The sequence below is a fragment of the Salvelinus sp. IW2-2015 genome, linkage group LG7 (assembly GCF_002910315.2).
Source record: "Salvelinus sp. IW2-2015 linkage group LG7, ASM291031v2, whole genome shotgun sequence".
Classification (NCBI taxonomy): Eukaryota; Metazoa; Chordata; class Actinopteri; order Salmoniformes; family Salmonidae; genus Salvelinus; species Salvelinus sp. IW2-2015.
In genome coordinates, this window is record NC_036847.1 from 32,302,974 (window position 1) to 32,325,683 (window position 22,710).

At 46.1% G+C, this 22,710-nt stretch overlaps 1 protein-coding gene across 1 annotated transcript in view; it reads right to left on the reverse strand.

The window, feature by feature from the left end:
- The window catches only part of dip2ba (disco-interacting protein 2 homolog Ba), a 118,625-nt gene that overhangs the window by 36,596 nt on the left and 59,319 nt on the right, over positions 1–22,710 (reverse strand). Inside the window, 2 exon segments of the mRNA XM_070444590.1 lie at positions 6,056–6,226; positions 9,032–9,103. Coding sequence (XP_070300691.1) covers positions 6,056–6,226; positions 9,032–9,103 — 243 coding nt within the window.

Genomic DNA, 22,710 nt, shown 5'->3' on the forward strand with positions numbered 1-22,710 from the left:
CATCAGCCACCCAAGAGTACTACTCCAAACATATAACTAGTTATCGACCACTCACAGAGTACTACTCAAACATATACCAATAGTTATCGACCACCACAGAGTAACTACTCAAAGACATATAGTTATCGACCACCACGAGTCTACTCAAACATATATACTAGTATCAACTCACCACAGAGTACTACTCAAACATAATCATAGTTTCGACCACACACAGATACCTACTCTAACACCATACTAGTTATCGATCCACACCAAGTACTACTCAAACATATACTAGTATATCGGACCACACAGGAGTCCTACTCAAACATATACCTAGTTTATCGACCACCCACAGAGTACTACTCAAACATATACCTAGTTATCGACCACCACGAGAGTACTCCAAACATATACCTAGTTATCGACACCACAGAGTACTACTCAACTATATACCTAGTTTATAGGACCACCACAGAGTACTACTCAAACATCATACCTAGTTATCGACACACCAAGAGTACTACTCAACACATATACCTAGTTATAGACCACCACAGAGTACTACTCAACATATAACTAGTTATCGACCCACCAGGTACTACTCAAACCCTAGTTATCGACCAACAAAGTAACTCAAAATTACTAGTTATCACAGAAAAGTACTACTCAACATATACAATAGTCTATGCGACCACCACAGAGACTACTCAAACATATACCTAGTTACACGCACAGAGTATACTCAAACTATACTAGTTATCGACCACACAGAGTACTACTCAAACTATACCTAGTTACGACCACCACAGAGTACTACTCAACATATACTAGTTATCGACCACCACAGAGTATATCAACATATACGTAAAGGTTGAACAACTCCGGTAACTTTCCCAAAACTACATGGTTTTCCCAAATCCTGGTTGGAGGATTCCCAGATTTCCTGCTTATTACCTTGAAATTCAGAATCTTCCATACCAGGATACCTGGAACATTTTGGGAAGTTTGTGGAATTTTGCAATCCTACATAGACCATAGTTTCAACTCTCTGATAGTGACCTGGAGGGGTGCAGTGTTCTAACAGGTGATGGCCGAAGGCAGAAGCGGCGTTTGGTGGGCATGGGCAGTGCCATCTTCTCCTCCTGTGTGTTGGCCAACGCTGCCTGTACCGCCTCTCGTGTGGTATTCTTGACAGAGAGAAGAGAGACAAAATGAGAACAGGAACAATAGACTAGAGAGAGAGGAGAGACAGTAAACCAAGGATTGGAGGGATAGAACAGTAGGACAGTCACTGTACCAACTATCAGAACCAGCACAAACTCTAAGCCAGCGCAGCCCCACACACATCTACTGATGTGATGCCATGCATGATGGTAGAGATCTGTGTGCGTGTGTGCGCCCAGCGTGTGTGCCCAGTGTGCGCATGTGTCCAGTGTGTTCAGTGTGCATGTGTGTGTGTCCAGTTGGTGTGGTGTGTCAGTGTGTCTAGTGTGCGATGTGTGTGTGTCCAGTGGTGGTGTGTCCAGTGGTGTGATCAGTGTGTGTATGTTGTCAGTGTGTGCGTGTGTCAGTGTTCATGGTTGTCAGTGTGGTCAGCTGCGTGTGTGCTGTCATGTGTGGTGTGTGTCAGTGTGGTGTCAGTGTGTGTGCCGTGTGTGTCAGTGTGTGGCAGTGTGCGTCGTATGGCGATGTGTGTGTTGTTGCAGCGCGTTTGTCGCGTGTGTGTGTTTTGTGGTTTCAGCGCGTGTGTGTCAGCGTGTGTGTGTTCAGCGTGTGTGTGTGTCAGCGTGATGTGTGTTCAGCGCGTGGTGTGTGGTTCAGCCGTATCGTGGTTCAGCTGAGTTTTTCAGCGTGGTGGGTCGGCTGATTGTGTCGCGTGTGATGTGGTATTTTCCCGTTGTTGTTCCCTTCAGGCTCCTTGGCTTGTAAACATCGCGTTGTTGTTGTTGTTGGATGTCATTTCCTCTGTACACATTGTGGATTGTTTTCCTGCTTAATGAATGGCCAGTTTTTCTGATCAAAATATGTTTCAAGTTAATGTCACGTGCACAAGTACAGTAAACTGCCTTTCTTGCTAGCTCTAAACCCACCAGGGCAGTAATCAATATCGATGTAGATCTAAAAAATTAACATAAAGTAGACAAAACACAAAAGAATAAAAAATAACAGAGAGAAGTAAGTAAAGGGTGAGTTCCAGTACCATGTTTAATTGCAGGGATACTGGAGGTGATAGAGGTAGATATGTATAGGGTAATCATACTATATACAGGGTCAGTTTAGTACCATGTTGCAAATGTGCAGGGATACTGGAGTGATGGAGGTAGACTATGTATAGGGGGTAATCATACCTATATACAGGGTCAGTTCAGTACCATGTTACAATGTGCCAGGGAATACTGGTGAGGTAGAGGTAGATATGTATAGGGGTAATCATACTATATCACAGGGTCAGTTTCAGTACCTATGTTGACAATGTGCAGAGGATACTGGAGTGATGGAGGTAGATATGTATAGGGGTAATCATACTATATACAGGGTCAGTTCCAGTACCATGTTAGTAATGTGCAGGGATACTGGAGTGATGGAGGTAGAATATGTATAGGGGTAATCATCTAATATACAGGGTCAGTTCAACATGTTTATAAGTGTAGATACAGGAGGAGGGTGAGTGTGAGGTGATATGTATAGGGGTAATCATACTATATACAGGGTCAGTTCCAGTATAATGTTTATAATGTGCAGGGATACTGGAGTGATAGAGGTAGATATGTATAGGGGTAATCATACTATATACAGGGTCAGTTCAGTACCATGATTTAATAGTGCAGGGATACTGGAGTGATAGAGGTAGATATGTATAGGGGTAATCATACTATATACAGGGTCAGTGTCAGTACCATGTTGACATGTGCAGGGTACTGGAGTGATGAGAGGTAGATATGTAAGGGGTAATCATACTATATACAGGGTCAGTTCAGTACCTATGTTGACAATGTGCAGGGATACTGGAGTGATAGAGGTAGATATGTATAGGGTAATCATACTATATACAGGGTCAGTTCGTACCATGTTGACAATGTGCAGGGATACTGGAGTGATAGAGGTAGATATGTATAGGGGTAAGCATACTATATACAGGGTCAGTTCAGTACCATGTTTACAATGTGCAGGGATACTGGAGTGATGGAGGTAGATATGTTAGGGGTAACACTACTATAACAGGGTAGTTCCAGTACCATGTTTATAATGTGCAGGGATACTAGGAGTGATAGAGGTAGAATATGTATAGGGTAATCATACTATATACAGGTCAGTTCAGTACCAATGTTTGTAATGTGAGGCGGGATAACTGGAGTGATAGAGGTAGATATGTATAGGGTAATCATACTATATACAGGTCAGTTCCAGTACCATGTTATAATGTGCAGGGATACTGGAGTGATGAGAGGTAGATATGTATAGGTAATCATACTATTATACAGGGTCAGTTCCAGTACCAGTTAAAATGTGCAGGGATACTGGAGTGATAGAGGTAGATATGTAAGGGGTAATCAACTATATATACAGGGTCAGTTCGTACCATGTTAAATGTGGCAGGGATACTGGAGTGATGGAGGTAGATATGTAAGGGTAATCATACTATATACAGGGTCAGTTCAGTACATGTTGAATGTGCAGGGATACTGGAGTGATAGAGGTAGATATGTATAGGGGTAATCATACTATATACAGGGTCAGTTCAGTACCAATGTTGAAATTGCAGGGATACTGGAGTGATGGAGGTAGATATGTAAGGGGTATCATATCATATACAGGGTCAGTTCAGTACCATGTTGACAATGTGCAGGGATACTGGAGTGATGGAGGTAGATATGTAAGGGGTAATCATACTATATACAGGGTCAGTTAAGTACCATGTTAAATGTGCAGGGATACTGGAGTGATGAGGTAGATATGTATAGGGTAATCACACTATATACAGGGTCAGTTCAGTACCATGTTGACAATATGTGCAGGGATACTGGAGTGATAGAGGTAGATATGTATAGGGGTAATCATACTATATACAGGGTCAGTTCCAGTACCATGTTTATGTGCAGGATACTGGAGTGATAGAGGTAGATATGTATAGGGGTATCATACTATATACAGGGTCAGTTCAGTACATGTTGACAATGTGCAGGGATACTGGAGTGATAGAGGTAGATACAAAAGGATTGTATGATTGTGTGTGTGTGTCTCTCTCTCTGTACCTGATCTGTACGTCGTCCTGGCCCACCGCTGCGGTTTCTGCGCCCCCCAGAGGAAGACGAGGGCCAGGGCCTCAGGACTGGAGGCTACAGTCACGGCTGGGTTCACCACTGGTTCGGGCCAGAGGACGCCTGCTGCTGGATGTCTGGAGAGCCAGCACCACACCTGGACGAGAGAGAGGATGGTCAGCACCTGGCTCTAACACACACACACACACACACACACACACACACAACACACAACACACACAAAGGAGATGAATGCTCCGAGGCGCAGACAGAACAAGCAGGAGGTGACCTTTCAGGTTCAAAGTATTCAAATGCCAGCTCTGACGACCAGAGCACATCGCCCGCGTTCCACACCCGCGTACTCGCCCGCTTCCACCGCCTCACATCGCCCGCTTCCACTGCCCGCGTCACATCGCGCCCGACAGTTCCACATCGCCCCTCGCGCACGCACGTTCTACATCACCCGCGTTCTCACATCACCAGCGTTCCATACACGGAAGCAACATCAATGGTGCCACACCTTGAGAAACTTGGATTTCCTGGAGTCATTTTCCAGGTAATTAAGCCAATCGTTGAATATGTAATGCACTAGAGCAGGGTTCCCAGTAGACAGGATTTATTGGCCACACCGACAAACTGACACACACGTGGAATCATGGCATCATCCAGTGGCAGTCTATTGGCCGACTCAGGCTTTCCATGGACATCCTCCAGTGGCAGTCTGTTGGGCCGACTCAGGGCTTTCCATGGAACTCCTCCAGTGGCAGTCTGTTGGCTTGACTCAGGGCTTTCCATGGACATCCTCCAGTGGCAGTCTGTTGGCTGACTCAGGCTTTCCATGGACATCCTCCAGTCCGCAGTCTGTTGGCCGACTCAGGGCGCTTTCCATGGACATCCTCCAGTGGCAGTCTTGTTTGGCCGATTCAGGGCTTTCTATGGACATCCTCCAGTGGCAGTCTGTTTGGCCGATTCAGGGCTTTCTATGGACATCCTCCAGTGGCAGTCTGTTGGCCGACTCAGGCTTTCCATGGGCACTGACTGGAACTGACCCGATTAGAGCAAAGAGGATAACAATGGTAGACTAACCCCAGCTAGGACTAACTACCATACCTAGAAATTGAAAAGGACAAAAATAAGTTTGAAGTGAATAGTGTTCAAGGAACACTAGGCTAGTTGCATTTAATACATGTTTGAGTTAGTCATTGTAAATAAGAATTTGTTCTTAACGGACTTGCCTAGTTAAATAACGGTTAAAATCAAAAAATTATAAAAGTTAGAGTAATGATGATGCTGTTTCTTCATCCACCACCAGAGTGCAGCAGAGAGCCATGAACGCTCCCATCGCCACTGGAACAGACAGAGGGAGGTCGAAGATTTGGGAAGAAACAATGTGCAGGGATACTGGAGTGATGGAGGTAGATATGTACAGGGGTAATCATACTATATACAGGGTCAGTTTAGTACCATGTTGACAATGTGCAGGGATACTGGAGTGATGGAGGTAGATATGTATAGGGGTAATCACACTATATACAGGGTCAGTTCAGTACCATGTTGACAATGTGCAGGGATACTGGAGTGATAGAGGTAGATATGTATAGGGGTAATCATACTATATACAGGGTCAGTTCCAGTACCATGTTKAYAATGTGCAGGGATACTGGAGTGATAGAGGTAGATATGTATAGGGGTAATCATACTATATACAGGGTCAGTTCAGTACCATGTTGACAATGTGCAGGGATACTGGAGTGATAGAGGTAGATACAAAAGGATTGTATGATTGTGTGTGTGTGTCTCTCTCTCTGTACCTGATCTGTAGCGGTCGTCCCTGGCCCCACCGCTGCGGTTTCTGCGCCCCCCAGAGGAAGACGAGGGGCCAGGGGCCTCAGGACTGGCAGGGCTACAGTCACGGCTGGGTTCACCACTGGTTGGGCCAGAGGACGCCTGCTGCTGGATGTCTGGGAGAGCCAGCACCACACCTGGACCGAGAGAGAGGATGGTCAGCACCTGGCTCTAACACACACACACACACACACACACACACACAACACACACACACACACACAAAGGAGATGAATGCTCCGAGGCGCAGACAGAACAAGCAGGAGGTGACCTTTCAGGTTCAAAGCATTCAAATGCCAGCTCTGACGACCAGAGCACATCGCCCGCGTTCCACATCGCCCGTGTTCCACATCGCCCGCGTTCCACATTGCCAGCGTTCTACATCACCCGCGTTCCACATCACCAGCGTTCCACACGGAAGCAACATCAGATGGTGCCACACCTTGAGAAACTTGAGAAATTACCTGGAGTCATTTTCCAGGTAATTAAGCAATCGTTTGATATGTAATGCACTAGAGCAGGGTTCCCCAGTAGACAGGATTTTATTTGGCCACACCACAAACTGACACACAGTGGACATGGGCATCATCCAGTGGCAGTCTATTGGCCGACTCAGGGCTTTCCATGGACATCCTCCAGTGGCAGTCTGTTGGCCGACTCAGGGCTTTCCATGCATCTTCCAGTCGCGCGTTGCCGACCAGCTTTCATGGACATCCTCAGTGGCAGTCTGTTGGCCGATCTCAGGGCTTTCTATGGACTCCTCCAGTGGCAGTCTGTTGGCCGTTCAGGGCTTTCTATGGACATCCCTCAGTGGCAGTCTGTTGGCCGACTCAGGCTTTCCATGGCACTGACTGGAACTGACCGATTAGAGCAAGAGGGACAATGGTGACTACACCCGCTAGTGACTAACTACATACCTAGAAATTTGGAAAGGAAAAATAAGTTTTGGAAGTGAATAGTGTCAAGGAACACTAGGCTAGTTGCATTTAATACATGTTTGAGTTAGTCATTGTAAAAGAATTTGTTCTTAACGGACTTGCTAGTTAAATAACGGTTAAATCAAAGAATTATAAAAGTTAGAGTAATGATGATGCTGTTTCTTCATCCACCACAGAGTGCAGCAGAGAGCCATGACGCTCCCATCGCCACTGGAACGAACAGAGGAGGTCGAAAGGATTTGGGAAAACATCACGTCCACTGTCACCTTAATGATTGGGGGGGGGGGGGGTCAGTACAGTTAGGCATAACACACTATTTGTGGAACAGTTTTGGTTTCTCTGTGCATTCTTTCCCATAAAAATGACTTTTAAGTCTTTATTGAGACTCATCTCTTCAGTAGGTCCTATGATTGAGTGTAGTCTGGCCCAGGAGTGTGAAGGTGAACAGAAAGGCACTCGGAGCAACGACACGCCCTTGCTGTCTCTGCTGTTCCGGTTCCCCTCTCTCCACTGGGATTCTCTGCCTCAAACCCTATTACAGGGGCTGAGTCACTGGCTTACTGGTGCTCTTCCATGCCGTCCCAGGAGGGGTGCGTCACTTGAGTGGGTTGAGTCACTGACGTGATCTTCCTGTCTGGGTTGGCGCCCCCCCCCTCTGGGTTGTGCCGTGGGGAGTATTTGTGGGCTTGTTCAGGATGGTAAGTTGGTGGTTGAGAATTCCTCTAAGTGGTGTGGGGGTTGTGCTTTGGCAAAGTGGGTGGGGTTATATCCGCCTGTTTTCCCTTCGGGAAAATCGTCGGATGGGGGCGCAGTGTCTCCTGACCCCTCCTGTCTCAGCCTCCAGTATTTATGCTGCAGTGGTTTATGTATCGGGGGGCTAGGGTCCGTCTGTTATATCTGGAGTATTTCTCCTGTCTTATCCGGTGTCCTGTGTGAATTTAAGTATGCTCTCTCTAATTATCTCTTTCTCCGAGGACCTGAGCCCTAGGACCATGCCTCAGGACTACCTGGCCTGATGACTCCTTGCTGTCCCCAGTCCACATGGCCGTGCTGCTGCTCCAGTTTCAACTGTTCTGCCTGCGGCTATAGAACCCTGACCTGTTCACTGGACGTGCTACCTTGTCCCGAACCTGCTGTTTTCAACTCTCTCTCTCTACCGCACCTGCTGTCTTGACCTCTGAATGATTGGCTATGAAAAGCCAACTGACATTTACTCCTGAGGTGCTGACCTGTTGCACCCTCTACAACCACTGTGATTATTATTAATTGACCCTGCTGGGCATCTATGAACATTTGAACATCTTGGCCATGTTCTGTTATAATCTCCACCCGCCACAGCCAGAAGAGGACTGGCCACCCCTCATAGCCTGGTTCCTCTCTAGGTTTCTTCCTAGGTTCTGGCCTTTCTAGGGAGTTTTTCCTAGCCACCGTGCTTCTACACTTGCATTGCTTGTTGTTTGGGGTTTTAGGCTGGGTTTCTGTACAGCACTTTGAGATATCAGCTGACGTAAGAAGGGATTTATAAATAAATGTGACTTGTTGGTGCAAAACTGACATAGTTGATGAGCTTGGTCATTGGCATCAGTTAAATTGAAAAGGCATGTGTTGGAGTCTGGGGTTAGGCTGAAAGCTCTATGCTTCTATGTCACCTGCCCCAGTAAGGAGACACAAGGATTATACATGTCAAGAGGAGTCAGAGTAGAAGAGGAGAATAAAGAGGGAATAGGAGAAGAGGAGAGAAGAAGGAAGAGGAGAGAGAAGAAGAGAGAAGAAGGAAGAGGAGAAAGAAGAGGAGAAAGAAAAGGAGAAGAGGAACGAAGTGAAAGATGAGAAGGAGAAGGAATAAGACGGAAAGTATAAGAGATAGATAAACTACAAACTGATGATCTCAGGGAGGAAGAGGAAGATGAAAGGAGGAAGAGGAGGAGGAAGAAATGTGTCTTACTGGTGATCTGAAGGAGGAAGAGGAAGATGAAATGAGGAAGAGGAAGAAATGTGTCTTACTGGTGATCTGAGGGAGGAAGGGGCCCAGCAGCTTGGTTCGTTTCTTCTCATAGCCCTTCTGTGTGATGTCACCTAGCAGAGAAGAAGAGAAGAGAACACGATACACACACATTAGTCAGTCACCACACTAACACTACCATCAATCAACAAGACACACAGTCACCACACTACCATCAATCAACAAGACACACAGTCACCACACTACCATCAATCAACAAGACACACAGTCACCAACACTAACACTACATCAATCAACAAGACAACACAGTCAACATCACACTAACACTACCATAAACACCTGAACACACAGTCACCACCTAACACTACACCATACAATACACAAGACACACAAGTCACCCACACTAACACTACCATCAAATCAACAAGACACACAGTCACCACACTAACACTACCAAGACACACATCACAACTACACCAACAAGACACACAGTCACCAACACTAACACTACCATCAATCAACAAGACACACAGTCACCACACTATAACACACCATCAATCAACAAAACACACAGTCACCACACTAACACTACACATCAATCAACAAGACACACAGCACCGACCACTACAACAACCACACACTCACACACACCCAGTCACAACAACTACCTCCATCATAAGCACACAGTCACCACACTAACACTACCATCAATCAACAAGACACACAGTCACCAACTAACACTACCATCAATCAACAAGACACAAGTCACCAAACTAACACTACCATCAATCAACAAGACACACAGTCACCACACTAAACTACCATCAATCAACAAGACACACAGTCACCACACTAACATACCATCAATCAACAAGACACACATCACCACCTAACACCACCATCATCAAGACATAGGACTCGAGACGACCTAGACAGAACAGCTAACTCTAAAGTCCTGTCTAGTCATCACACTTCCCCCTTTATTGTTCCTGTTTCATTGACAGGGATAGACATGAAATGAGGAGGGAGACAGAGGACATCGTGTATAGAAGTGTTGGGACTGGGAATCGGCCGGTGGGACTGGGAATCGGCCCGCGTGGGGACTGGGAATCGGCCCGCGTGGGGACTGGGAATCATCCAGCGTGGGGAGGGAATCATAGCGTGGACTGGGATCATCCCGCGTAGGGACTGGGAATCATCCTGCGTGGGACTGGGAATCCCGCCCGCGTAGGGACTGGGAATCCATCCTACGTAGGGACTGGGTAATCGCCCCGCGTAGGGACTGGAATACCCGCCCGCGTAGGGACTGGGAATCGCCCCCGTAGGGACTGGGAATCCGCCCGCGTAGGGACTGGGAATCGCGCCCGCGTAGGGACTGGGAATCCAGCCCCGCGTAGGGACTGGGAATCCACCCCGCGTAGGGACTGGGAATCACCTCCGCGTAGGGACTGGGAAATCCATCCGCGTAGGGACTGGGAATCCATCCCCGCGTAAGGGACTGGAAAATCCCCGCGTAGGGACTGGGAATCCATCCCGGCGTAGGGACTGGGAATCCGAATCCTGCGTAGGGACTGGGAATCCGCCCCGCGTAGGACTGGGAATCCGCCCCGCGTAGGGACTGGAATCGCCCCCGCGTAGGGACTGGGAATCTCCTACGTAGGGACTGGGAATCCTCCCTACGTAGGGACTGGGAATCCGCCCCGCGTAGGGATGGAATCCGCCCGCGTAGGGACTGGGAATCCCCCCGCGTAGGGACTGGGAACGCCCCGCGTAGGGACTGGGAATCCGCACCCGCGTAGGGAGGGGAACTGCATCCCACGTAGGGAGGGGACTGCATCCCACGTAGGAGGGGACTGCATCCCACGTAGGGAGGGGACTGCATCCACGTAGGGAGGGGACTGATCCCACGTAGGGAGGGATGCATCACGAGGAGGGGACTGCATCCACGTAGGGAGGGGACTGCGCATAGGTACCTTAGAGCAGTGACTTTAACCACTCAACCAAACTCAGACATCAATAATACACTTCTGAACCTTACGGGGATGTCCTGTCAGCTTTGGTTTGGCCCTGAACAACACTCCACTACTGCCTCAGAGTAAATCCACACATTCCCTAAACCCCCCAAAAACCACACACACATTTCCCCTTGTGTGACCAGCGATAGCGTCACAGGGAGCGACAGGAGTGGGGTAAGTCGAAAGGCTTACACACATTGCACCGAACACCCCCCCCCCCCCCACATGAGAACAAGTGGGCCCCTCAAAGCCAACAAGTGCCCCCCCCCCCGTGTCAGGCAGCTCAGAATAGAAGAAGATAAACATGTGATGAGAGAGACGTGTTGGTCAGGAAGTGAGAGAGAGACCACAGTGTTTCAAATAACAATGGAGGAGAGAGAGAGGGAGGGAGGAGGAAGAGGAAGGAGAGAGGGAGGGGAGGAGGAGGAGAGGGACAGGATAGAGGGGGAGGAGGAGAGGGACAGGATAGAGGGGGAGGAGGAGAGGGACAGGATAGAGGGGGGGGAGGAGAGTGACAGTAGAGGGGAGGAGAGAGGGACGGGGAAGAGAGGATAAAGGAAGGGGGAGGAGGAGGAGAGGAGGGGGGGGAGAGGGACAGGATAGGGGGAGGAGAGAGAGAGGAGGGAGGAGGAGAGAGGAGGGGGGAGGAGGAGAAGAGGGGAGGAGAGAGAGAGGGAGGAGAGAGAGAGAGGAGGAGGAGAGTGAGAGAGTCGAACAGTATCACCCTACTACCAAAGCCCACACCGGACATGGAGAGGCCTTAGAAGCTGCCTCCAGCTGTTCAGAGGTAATTAACATACACAGTGTACTGTATGTAAAGAATGATAAAACACGAAAAGAGCACAAAATGAAGCTTCTTATGGAAAATCAAGAGACACTTTTTGCTGACTATTATAAAAATGGGAACATCAGCAACCTCATCTTCCACACAGACCATCCCTGGCAGGGCACACTACCCCTCTGTTAAGAGGGGGGATGTTACCGAGGAGTGGAAACTCAGGATACTAGACAACGAGGACTCTGAGTCAGCTAATATAAATCTCTATAAGTCTGGAACAGTAATGGTACAGGGCAACCCCAAACAGTTTCAGCTGGACTTTCACCTAATCAAAGAATTAGCCCAGCAGGAGAAGCTCTCCCTTGAGAAAGATACCCCCACCCCGAGCAGGTCAAACCAGACCTCTTCATTATATAACCCCACAGRCGAGCAACCCCAAGYGGAAAGTCAACCTCCCAGGACAGAGTACTACTCCCTCATTGAAATGAAGGATACATTTACCCAGCTAGAGGTAAGGCAGGTGAAGCTGGAACAGCAGGTGATTACACTCCAGTCAGCACAGACCCAGACAACAGTCCAGCACAACAACACCCCCTTAACCAGACCCGGAGAGCTGGAGGTGGAGAGAGACATATCTGCACTCTGGACTGTGGTGAGACAACTTCAACAGGATAAAAAGCAAGAGCAGGAGAAGAACAGAGCACTAGAGGAGAGGATCAGACTGCTGGAGGAGAGGGTGAGGGGGATGGCGTGTGACAGAGAACAACCCACTAGAGAGGTGGCCAACCCCGCAGAGAAGCCAGCAGAACAGCCCACCTCAGCACCCGACAAAAGTCTCGACACCCCAGCAGAACAGTCCAACCCAGACCACGCCAACATCACAGCAGAACAGACAAATGAAGAACCCCAAGCCCAGGGGATCTCACCCCCTCTGAGCACCCCCCCTGTCAGCCACCCTGACAATCCCCCCCAATACACAAGACACAGATTGTACTCCTCATGGACTAAAATGGGAAATATATACAAGAAAACACAGTGTGTCTAAACTCTGGTGTCCAAACACCCAGCGTGCCCTAGACCTTCTGTCTGAAGACCTACTAGGGTCACCCAGCAACATAATAACACACACAGGCACAAACGACCTGAGAACACAGCAGGAAATGGTGGCCACAGCACTGAAGGGAGTGATTGAAAAAGCTTCTCCTACTTTCCCCAATGCACAAGTGGTTATATCCACCCTGCTACCACGAAAAGACTGCTACCATACAGCGGGTAAACGCAAGTATTTCCCGTGACTGTGCCTCAAAACCAAATGTTTACCTGGGCCACCACTCCACCCTGGACTTGAACAGCCTTTGTGACCAGGTCCACCTAGGACTGGGCGATATGGCCAAAATCTCATATCCCAATATAGGTCGTTTCATAACCCGATAACAATACATATCACAATATATCACATTTTCTGTAAATTCAATGAATAAATATATAAAATGACCACATGTAAAGGCCTATTTCTTATTACATTTTGAATTACACTCAACAAATAAAAAAGTACTTACTCATATTTTATTGTTTATTTTATTTAGAACCTGTGCAAATTTTCAATTAAGCATGTAACAAAATCTAAAATGGTAAATAGAAAACACTTCAACTATAGCTGCAAACCAAATAAATATAGGCCTAAAATATATATATATGGAGGCTTGCCTGTTTCACATGTTATTTTGGCATTAATACGTGTCACATATCAATTTGCATTTGGTACCTTGGGTCGAGTGTTGGCACCAACTCACCAAACCCCCGTTTCTCGACCGTGGAAATCTGGGCCGTTTCTTCGCAGATGTAAGTTGTAACGGCAGCTGTTATCTCCTTCCATCTTCGKGATTCTTTGCCATATGGTGTGCCGCGGGCAAAAGCCTCTTGCAACGTCTGAGTCGAGGGTTTGTTTTGAGCACTCGACTGTACTTCTTTGGGTCTYATMCGTAGACTCTTTCCGTTCTGTTTCACATGATTCTTGCGTAGGTGGTAAGAGGTTAGTGGTGTTTGAGCCTGTTGGCGGGACCGGCCTGCGGCATATTCTGCAGAGGACGGTTTTCTGGTCCGTGTCAGACTTTATTCCCAAACCACGTCCATGCGACCGAAGTAGCCCCTCTTTAAGGTACGAGCTCCGTGTCTCCGTGCTCTGTGTCACGTTCACTCTCCTCCATGTTTGTTTGTGTTGCAAATTTCCACGCAAACCGTTSTCCAATTGACTACAAATATTGCCGTATAGAGTGTGATTTGCGACAACGAAATAAATGATAGAGCATAATATGAAACGCTAGATGTTTTCCTATCGTCCCCTCGCCCAGCCCCAGGTCCACCTCTACAAGGCAGCACTGCCCACCTTCGCCTGGACTCTAAAGGACATTGCTCTCAAACGCAGCCAACACTTCACACAGGAGCAACAGATCAATAGACACCCCGCCCAGACCAGCGAGACACACCCCCCCCCACCCGGACCTACACATAGAGGACCCACGCCAAGAGGACCTACATCCAGACCACAATACCACCAGCCACATCCATACCCCCACCCAAGTGAACCATCCCCACACCCCATTTAGGCCTCCTCAGATCAGACCTATGCCCCTCCTGCTCACCCCATGCATCCCACCCCTGCAAAGAGGGCCTCAACATGGAAGTCACACATACTGCCAGGCCGTGAGCGGGCAAACAGGCCCAACCCCCACTCTTACACTAGCCCAAGCCAATGGCATGTACCAGATGCTCAGCAGGCTCTGCTCACACTTACTGGCCTGAGGTCACACCACACGACCAACAACATTGGACACTTTATGGAACACAAAGCCTACACTATCTCATCCTGGAATATCCAAATCATGAGGTCATCTGCCTTTGACCTAAAGAGCAGGAACTTGGACTTCAAAGAAATTGGAAATAAAGACATTGTCATCCTACAAGAAACATGGTATAGAAGAGATGGAGCCACTGGTTGCCCTCTAGGTTACAGAGAGCTGGTGGTCCCATCCACCAAACTACCAGGTGGGTGGTATAGAGGAGATGGACCCACTGGTTGTCCTCTAGGTTACAGAGAGCTGGTGGTCCCATCCACCAAACTACCAGGTGTGAAACATGGAAGGGACTCAGGGGATATGCCAATTTGGTGTAGAGCAGACCTAACTCACTCCGTTAAATTAATCAAAACAGGAACATTTTACATTTGGCTAGAAATTCAAAAGGAAATGATCTTAACAGAGAAAAATGTCCTCCTGTGTGCTACCTATATCCCCCCCACTAGAATCCCCATACTTTAATGAAGACAGCTTCTCCATCCTGGAGGGGGATATCAATCATTTCCAGGCCCAGGGACATATACTAGTCTGTGTTGACCTAAATGCCAGAACCGGACAAGAACCTGACACCCTCAGCACACAGGGGGACAAACACCTGCCTGGTGACAGCATTCCCTCCCCCATATGCCCCCCTTGGCACAACTATGACAATATAACAAACAAAAACGGGTCACAACTCCTGCAGCTCTGTTGCACGCTGGGTATGTACATAGTCAATGGTAGGCTTCGTGGGGACACCTACGGTAGGTACACCTATAGTTCATCTCTTGGYAGTAGTCCTGTAAACTACTTTATCACTGACCTCAACCCAGACTCTCAGAGCGTTCAGTTTGCCCACTGACACCCCTATCAGACCACAGCAAAATCACAGTCTACTTGAACAGAGCAAAACTCAATCATGAGGCATCAAAGCCAAAGGAACTGAGTAATATTAAGAAATGCTATAGATGGAAGGAATGTAGTGTGGAAACCTACCAAAAAACTATTAGGCAACAACAAATTCAATCCCTTTTAGACAACTTCCTGGACAAAACGTTCCACTGTAATAGTGAAGGTATAAACATGGCAGTAGAAAACCTAAAACAGTATATTTTCCCTCAGCTTCCCTATCAAATCTAAAAATTTCAAATAGAAAACAGAAGAAAATAAACAACAGTGACAAATGGTTTGATGAAGAATGCAAAAACCTAAGAAAGAAATTGAGAAACCTGTCCAACCAAAAACAGAGAGACCCACAAAACCTGAGTGAGTCAACGCCTTCACTATGGTGAATCACTAAAACAATACAGAAATACACTACGGAAAAAGAAGGAACGGCACGTCAGAAATCAGCTCAATGTAATTGAAGAATCCATAGACCCTAACCACTTCTGGGRAAATTGGAAAACACGAAACAAACAACAACAAAAATGATCTAACCAAAATGGAGTTGTTTGGGTAAACCACTTCTCCAATCTTACTTCTCCAAATACAAACCCTCCACCCCAAAAAGGCCTGTGGTGTTGATGGTATCCTCAATGAAATGTTAAAATATACAGACAAGAAATTCCAATTGGCTATACTAAAACTCTTTAACATCATCCTTAGCTCTGGCATCTTCCCCAATATTTGGAACAAAGGACTGATCACCCCAATCCACAAAAATKGAGATAAATTTGACCCCAATAACTACCGTGGTATATGCGTCAACAGCAACCTTGGGAAAATCCTCTGCATCATCATTAACAGCAGACTCGTACATTTCCTGAGTGAAAAAAATTTACTTAGCAAATGGCAAATTGGCTTTTTACCAAATGATCATACGACATACCACGTATTCACCCTGCACACCATAATTGACARACAAACAAACCAAAACAAAGGCAAAGTCTTCTCATGCTTTGTTGATTTCAAAAAAGCCAACGACTCAATTTGGCATGAGGGTCTGCTATACAAATTGATGGAAAGTGGTGTTGGGGGTAAAATATACGACATTATAAAATCCATGTACACAAACAAGTGTGTGGTTAAAATAGGCAAAAAACACATTTCTACCCACAGGGCTGTGGGGTGAGACAGGGATGCAGCTTAAGCCCCACCCTCTTCAACATATATACAATCAAAGAATTGGCGAGGGCACTAGAACAGTCGGCAGCACCCGGCCTCACCCTAATAGAATCTGAAGTCAAATGTCTGCTRACGATCTGGTGCTTCTGTCACCAACCAAGGAGGGCCTACAGCAGCACATAGATATTCTGCACAGATTCTGCCAGACCTGGGCCCTGACAGTAAATCTCAGTAAGACCAAAATACTAGTGTTCCAAAATGGTTCAGTCGCCAGGACCACAAATACAAATTCCATTTAGACACCAATAACAAGAGCACACAAAAAAACTAAACATACCTCGGCCTAAACATCACCGCCACAGGTAACTTCCACAAAGCTGTGAACGATCTGAGAGACAAGGGAAGAATGGAATTCTATGCCATCAAAAGGAACATAAAATTCAACATACCAATTAGGATCTGGCTAAAAATACTTGAATCAGTTATAGAACCCATTGCCCTTTATGGTTGTGAGGTCTGGGGTCCGCTCACCAACCAAGAATTCACAAAATGGGGCAAACACCAAATTGAGACTGCATGCAGAATTCTGCAAAAATATCCCCCGTGTACAACATCAAACACCAAATAATGCATGCAGAGCAGAATTAGGCCGATACCCACGAATTATCAAATTCCAGTAAAGAGCTGTTAAATTCTACAACCACCTAAAAGGAAGCAATTCCCAAACCTTCCATAACAAAGCCATCACCTACAGAGAGATGAACCTGGAGAAGAGTCCCCTAAGCAAGCTGGTCCTGGGGCTCTGTTCACAAATACAAACAGACCCCACAGCCCCAGGACAGCAACACAATTAGACCCAACCAAATCATGAGAAAACAAAAAGATTACTTGACATATTGGTTAGAATTAACAAAAAACACAGAGAAAACTAGAATGCTACTTGGCCCTAAACAAAGAGAGTACACAGTGGGAGAACACTGAACACTGTGACTGACCCAAACTTAAGGAAAGCTTTGACTATGTACAGACTCAGTGAGCATGGCCTTGCTATTGAGAAAGGCCGCCGTAGGCAGACCTGGCTCTCAAGAGAAGACAGCTATGTGCACACTGCCACAAAATGAGGTGGAAACGGAGCTGCACTTCCTAATTCCTGCCACATGTATGACCATAGAGACACATACTCCCCTCAGATTACACAGATACACAAAGAATTCAAAAACAAACACGATTTTGATAAACTCCCATATCTATTGGGTGAAATACAGTGTGCCATCACAGCAGCAAGATTTGTGACCTGTTGCCACAAGAAAAGGGCAACCAGTGAAGAACAAACACCATTGTAAATACAACCCATATTTATGTTTATTTATTTTCCCTTTTGTACTTTAACCATTTGAACATTGTTACAACACTGTATATATACATAATATGACATTTGAAATCTCTTTATTCTTTTGGAAGTTCTGTGAGGGTAATGTTTACTGTTCATTTTATTGTTTATTTCACTTTTGTATAAAATCTACTTCACTTGCTTTGGCAATTTAACATATGTTTCTCATGTCAATAAAGCCCTTGAATTGAATTGAGAGAGAGGGGGGAGAGGAGGGGGGAGGCAGAGAGGAGGGAGAGAGAGAGGAGGGGAGAGAGAGGAGGGGATGAGAGAGAGTGCTAGTTATCAAAATCCAGAAAAGAGCTGTTAAATTCTACAACCACCTAAAAAGGAAGCGATGCCTACAAATTCCATCACAAAGCCCTCGACTACAGAGAGAGGAACCTGGAGAAAAGTCCCCTCAGCCAGCACAGAGCCCCAGGACAGCAACAATTAGATCAACGAAATTAAGAAAAGAAAAAAACTATTGGACACACTAGAAATAATTAGGGCTGGGCGATATGACCCAAATATCACATGACTGTATTTGTTCTTCTGTTGACGTATGACAGTATAATGGTAGTTTATGATTGTTGAATCATAAAAGTTTTATGAGTAGAGGCAACACATACATTCTAAGGGATTTCAAAATGGGTTTCTCCCGTCCGTTATGCTGTTCAATTCAACCAAAAATAGTTTCCTGCATTTCCAGCACTCATTTGACTGCCACGTTGGGCTGCACGATATGGACAAGAAAACTAGGCCTTATTTTTTACCAAATGTTAGACTTGCGATTTAGATCAAAACACTTGGGTGAACTGTTGGAATCATGGAACGAGAATGTTTATTCTAATTCTATAGTTAGAATTTAAATAATAGTGGGCACTTTGAATACAGTGTTGTTTGACATGACAACAAATGAAAATGCCAGGGAGGAGTTATTGTGACAGGGTAGGAACCAAAGTGATGGTCAGCGTTTCCTAGGATACCCTATAATCTGTTTCTTCATGTAGCCAACATATATATACATGCTTCGCCTATTCCGCTTTGATTTAAAATATACTGTTGAACAAACATGCTGATTTAGGCCTACACCAGCACTGGTATCAGGCTGTATTTGCTAGCTATGTTTGCCTTGACTCAGTACATTTATTAGCTAGCTAGCCAGCTAACTAGTGATTAACGGCTAACACAATTTAGCTAAAACTTGCAACGAAAAGACAAACTAGTTGTGTTTCTTACATCAGCAAACAACCTAATATTGCAATTATAAAGCGCTTGAGGTTTTATATTAAGAAGCAAAGTGGAAACATCCTTGTCATCAACATTGTTGCATGTGCTGCATTGACAAGAGTCTGGTGGTTGAGGAACAACAAACGAGCTCCTTGAGTGACAGGGGGTGGGGCTAGGTCTGTGAGGAAAGCAGCCTGGCGAGAGAGCAGAAAGAGATGACTCAAGTAGTGTTGTAAACTATAGAAATGGACATTACCCACGGCATATCACATTCTACAAACCAAATGTTCAAATACCGTTATAGAARGTAAAGTAAAAATCCAAAACGGTCTGTGCATCAATACCGGTATATCGTCAAATATGATACACCACCCAGCCCTAGAAAGAATCAACCAAAAACTGAGCAAATTGGAACAATGTCTGGCCCTAAACAGAGAGTACAGTCGCAGAATACCTGACCACTGTGACTGACCCAAACTTAATGAAAGCTTTGACTATGTACAGACTCCGTGAGCATAGCCTTGCTATTGAGAGGCCACAGTAGGCAGACCTAGATCTAAAGAGAAGACAGGCTATGTGCACACTGCCCACAAAATGAGGTGGAAACTGAGCTGCACTTTCTAACTTCCTGCCAAAGGTATGACCACATTAGAGACACATATTTCCCTCAGATTACATATATCCACAAGGAATTAGAAAAAAATCACATTTTGATAAACTCTCATATCTGTTAGATGAAATACCACAGTGTGCAGTCACAGCATCCAGATGTGTGACCTGTTGCCATGAGAAAAGGGAAACCAGTGTAGCACAAACAACAATATTTCTTGTTTATTTTCCCCTGCTATTCATACTACAACTATTTGCACATGACTAAAACAGTGTACATAGCTCATAATATAACACTTGAAATGCCTCTATATTTGTTTACCTTTTTGAGTGCAATGTTTACTGTTCTGAACATTGGTTTTGCTGATGCTGTTTTTTGTTTCTTCTCCCTTTTGTTTATTGTTTATTTCACTTGCTTTGGCAACATAAACGTATGTTTCCCGTGCCAATAAAGCCCCTTTGAAATGAATAGAGCGAAAGAGTAGAGAGAGAGTAGAGAGAGAGAGAGTAGAGAGAGAGTAGAGAGAGAGAAAGAGAGAGCGAGAGGAGACCCAAAGTTCAACAACGGGTGTTGTGTGTTTCGTCTTGAAGGCGCTAGCAGCTCTTTCCCTCGCTCTGTTTGACATTCCTCAGTGGAACAACAACTACTATAACCACAGAACTACTGCAATGGGTTATTTTAGGTGACACATTCATTTTGTGAGATGTGAACTTTCAAAAGATAAAGAGAGAGAGGAAGGGCAGGAAGTAGGATGAAATACATTAGTGACTGTGTGAGTGTGAGGTGGAAACTGAGCTGCACTTCCTAACCTCCTGCCAAATGTATGACTATATTAGAGACACACATTTCCCTCAGATTACACAGATACACAAAGAATTTGAAAAAAATCACATTTTGATAAACTCCCATATCTATTGGGTGAAATACCAGTGTGCCATCACAGCAGCAATATTTGTGACCTGTTGCCACAAGTAAAGGTCAACCAGTGAAGAACAAACACCATTGTAAATACAACCCATATTTATGTTAATTTTACATTTTGTACTTTCACTATTTGCACATATAACATTTGAAATGTCTTTATTCTTTGTGTAATGTTTACTGTTACATTTTAATTGTTTATTTCACTTTTGTTTATTAGTTAGAAGCTGTTTAGAAGCCTCTTGGACCTAGAGAAGCCTCTTGGACCTAGCTACTGTGGCAGACAGTGGGATCCAGGCTGTATCACATCCGGCCGTGATTTGGAGTCCCATAGGGCAGCGCACAATTGGCCCAGCGTCGTCTGGGTTTGGCTGTCATTGTAAATAASACACCCAGGCCTGGAGCTGAGTGCTGTTGGGTCATTAACTGAGACAGAGAGAGAGTCTGTACTGTGGTACTGGGGTGAAACAACAACAAGCAAAGACTGGCACTGCCACACAGAACCACATCCACAGATACCCAGGCCTGGAGCTGGGAAGACAGCACCGCCTGCACCACACCCCAGACACCCAGGCCTGGAGCTGGGAAGACAGCGCCGCCTGCACCACACCCCAGACACCCAGGCCTGGAGCTAAGACAGCGCCGCCTGCACCACACCCCAGACACCCAGGACTGGAGCTGGGAAGACAGCGCCGCCTGCACCACACCCCAGACACCCAGGCCTGGAGCTGGGAAGACAGCACCGCCTGCACCACCCCCCAGACACCCAGGCCTAGAGCTGGGAAGACAGCACCGCCTGCACCACCCCCCAGACACCCCAGGCTGGAGCTGGGAGACAGCGCCGCCTGACCACACCCCAGACACCCAGGCCTGGAGCTGGGAAGACAGGCCGCCGTGCACCAACACCCCGACACCCAGGCCTAGAGCTGGAAGACAGCACCGCCTGCACCACCCCAGACACCCAGCCTGGAGCTGGGAGACAGCACCGCCTGCACCACACCCCAGACACCCAGGCCTAGAGCTGGGAAGACAGCACCGCCTGCACCACACCCCAGACACCCAGGCCTAGAGCTGGGAAGACAGCACCGCCTGCACCACCCCCCAGACACCCAGGCCTGGAGCTGTGAAGACAGAGTGGGAAATGACCCGGGCAACATGGGCAAGTCTACATCAACTGTTTGTGAACAACACTTGCTGCAATTTGTATGTATTAGAGTCCAGAAGGCAGGATATGAGCGTCTCCCCTGCCACAAGCAGCTTCCAGTGTATTGAGACTACAGGAATGCATTCCAAATGGAACTTCATTCACAGCCTCATATAGTGCACTACTTTCACCAGGGCCCATAACGCTCCGGTCAAAAGTAGTGCACTATATAGGGAATAGGGTGCTATTTAGACACAAACTAGAGGAATGTGTTAATGGGAGAACAGTCTCCTAACTGACTGGGGACAACTGGCTCAATGGGCAAACTACCTAAACATGAGTAAATTACACAATTATAACACTATCATATCATACCCCTCATATCATAAGATTATCATACCCCTCATATCATAAGATTATCATACCCCTCATAACATAACATAAGATTATCATATCCCTCATAGCATAAGATTATCATATCCCTCATAGCATAACATAAGATTATCATATCCCTCATAACATAAGATTATCATATCCCTCATAACATAAGATTATCATACCCCTCATATCATAAGATTATCATACCCCTCATAACATAACATAAGATTATCATATCTCTCATAGCATAACATAAGATTATCATATCCCTCATATCATAAGATTATCATACCCCTCATAACATAACATAAGATTATCATATCTCTCATAGCATAACATAAGATTATCATATCCCTCATAACATAAGATTA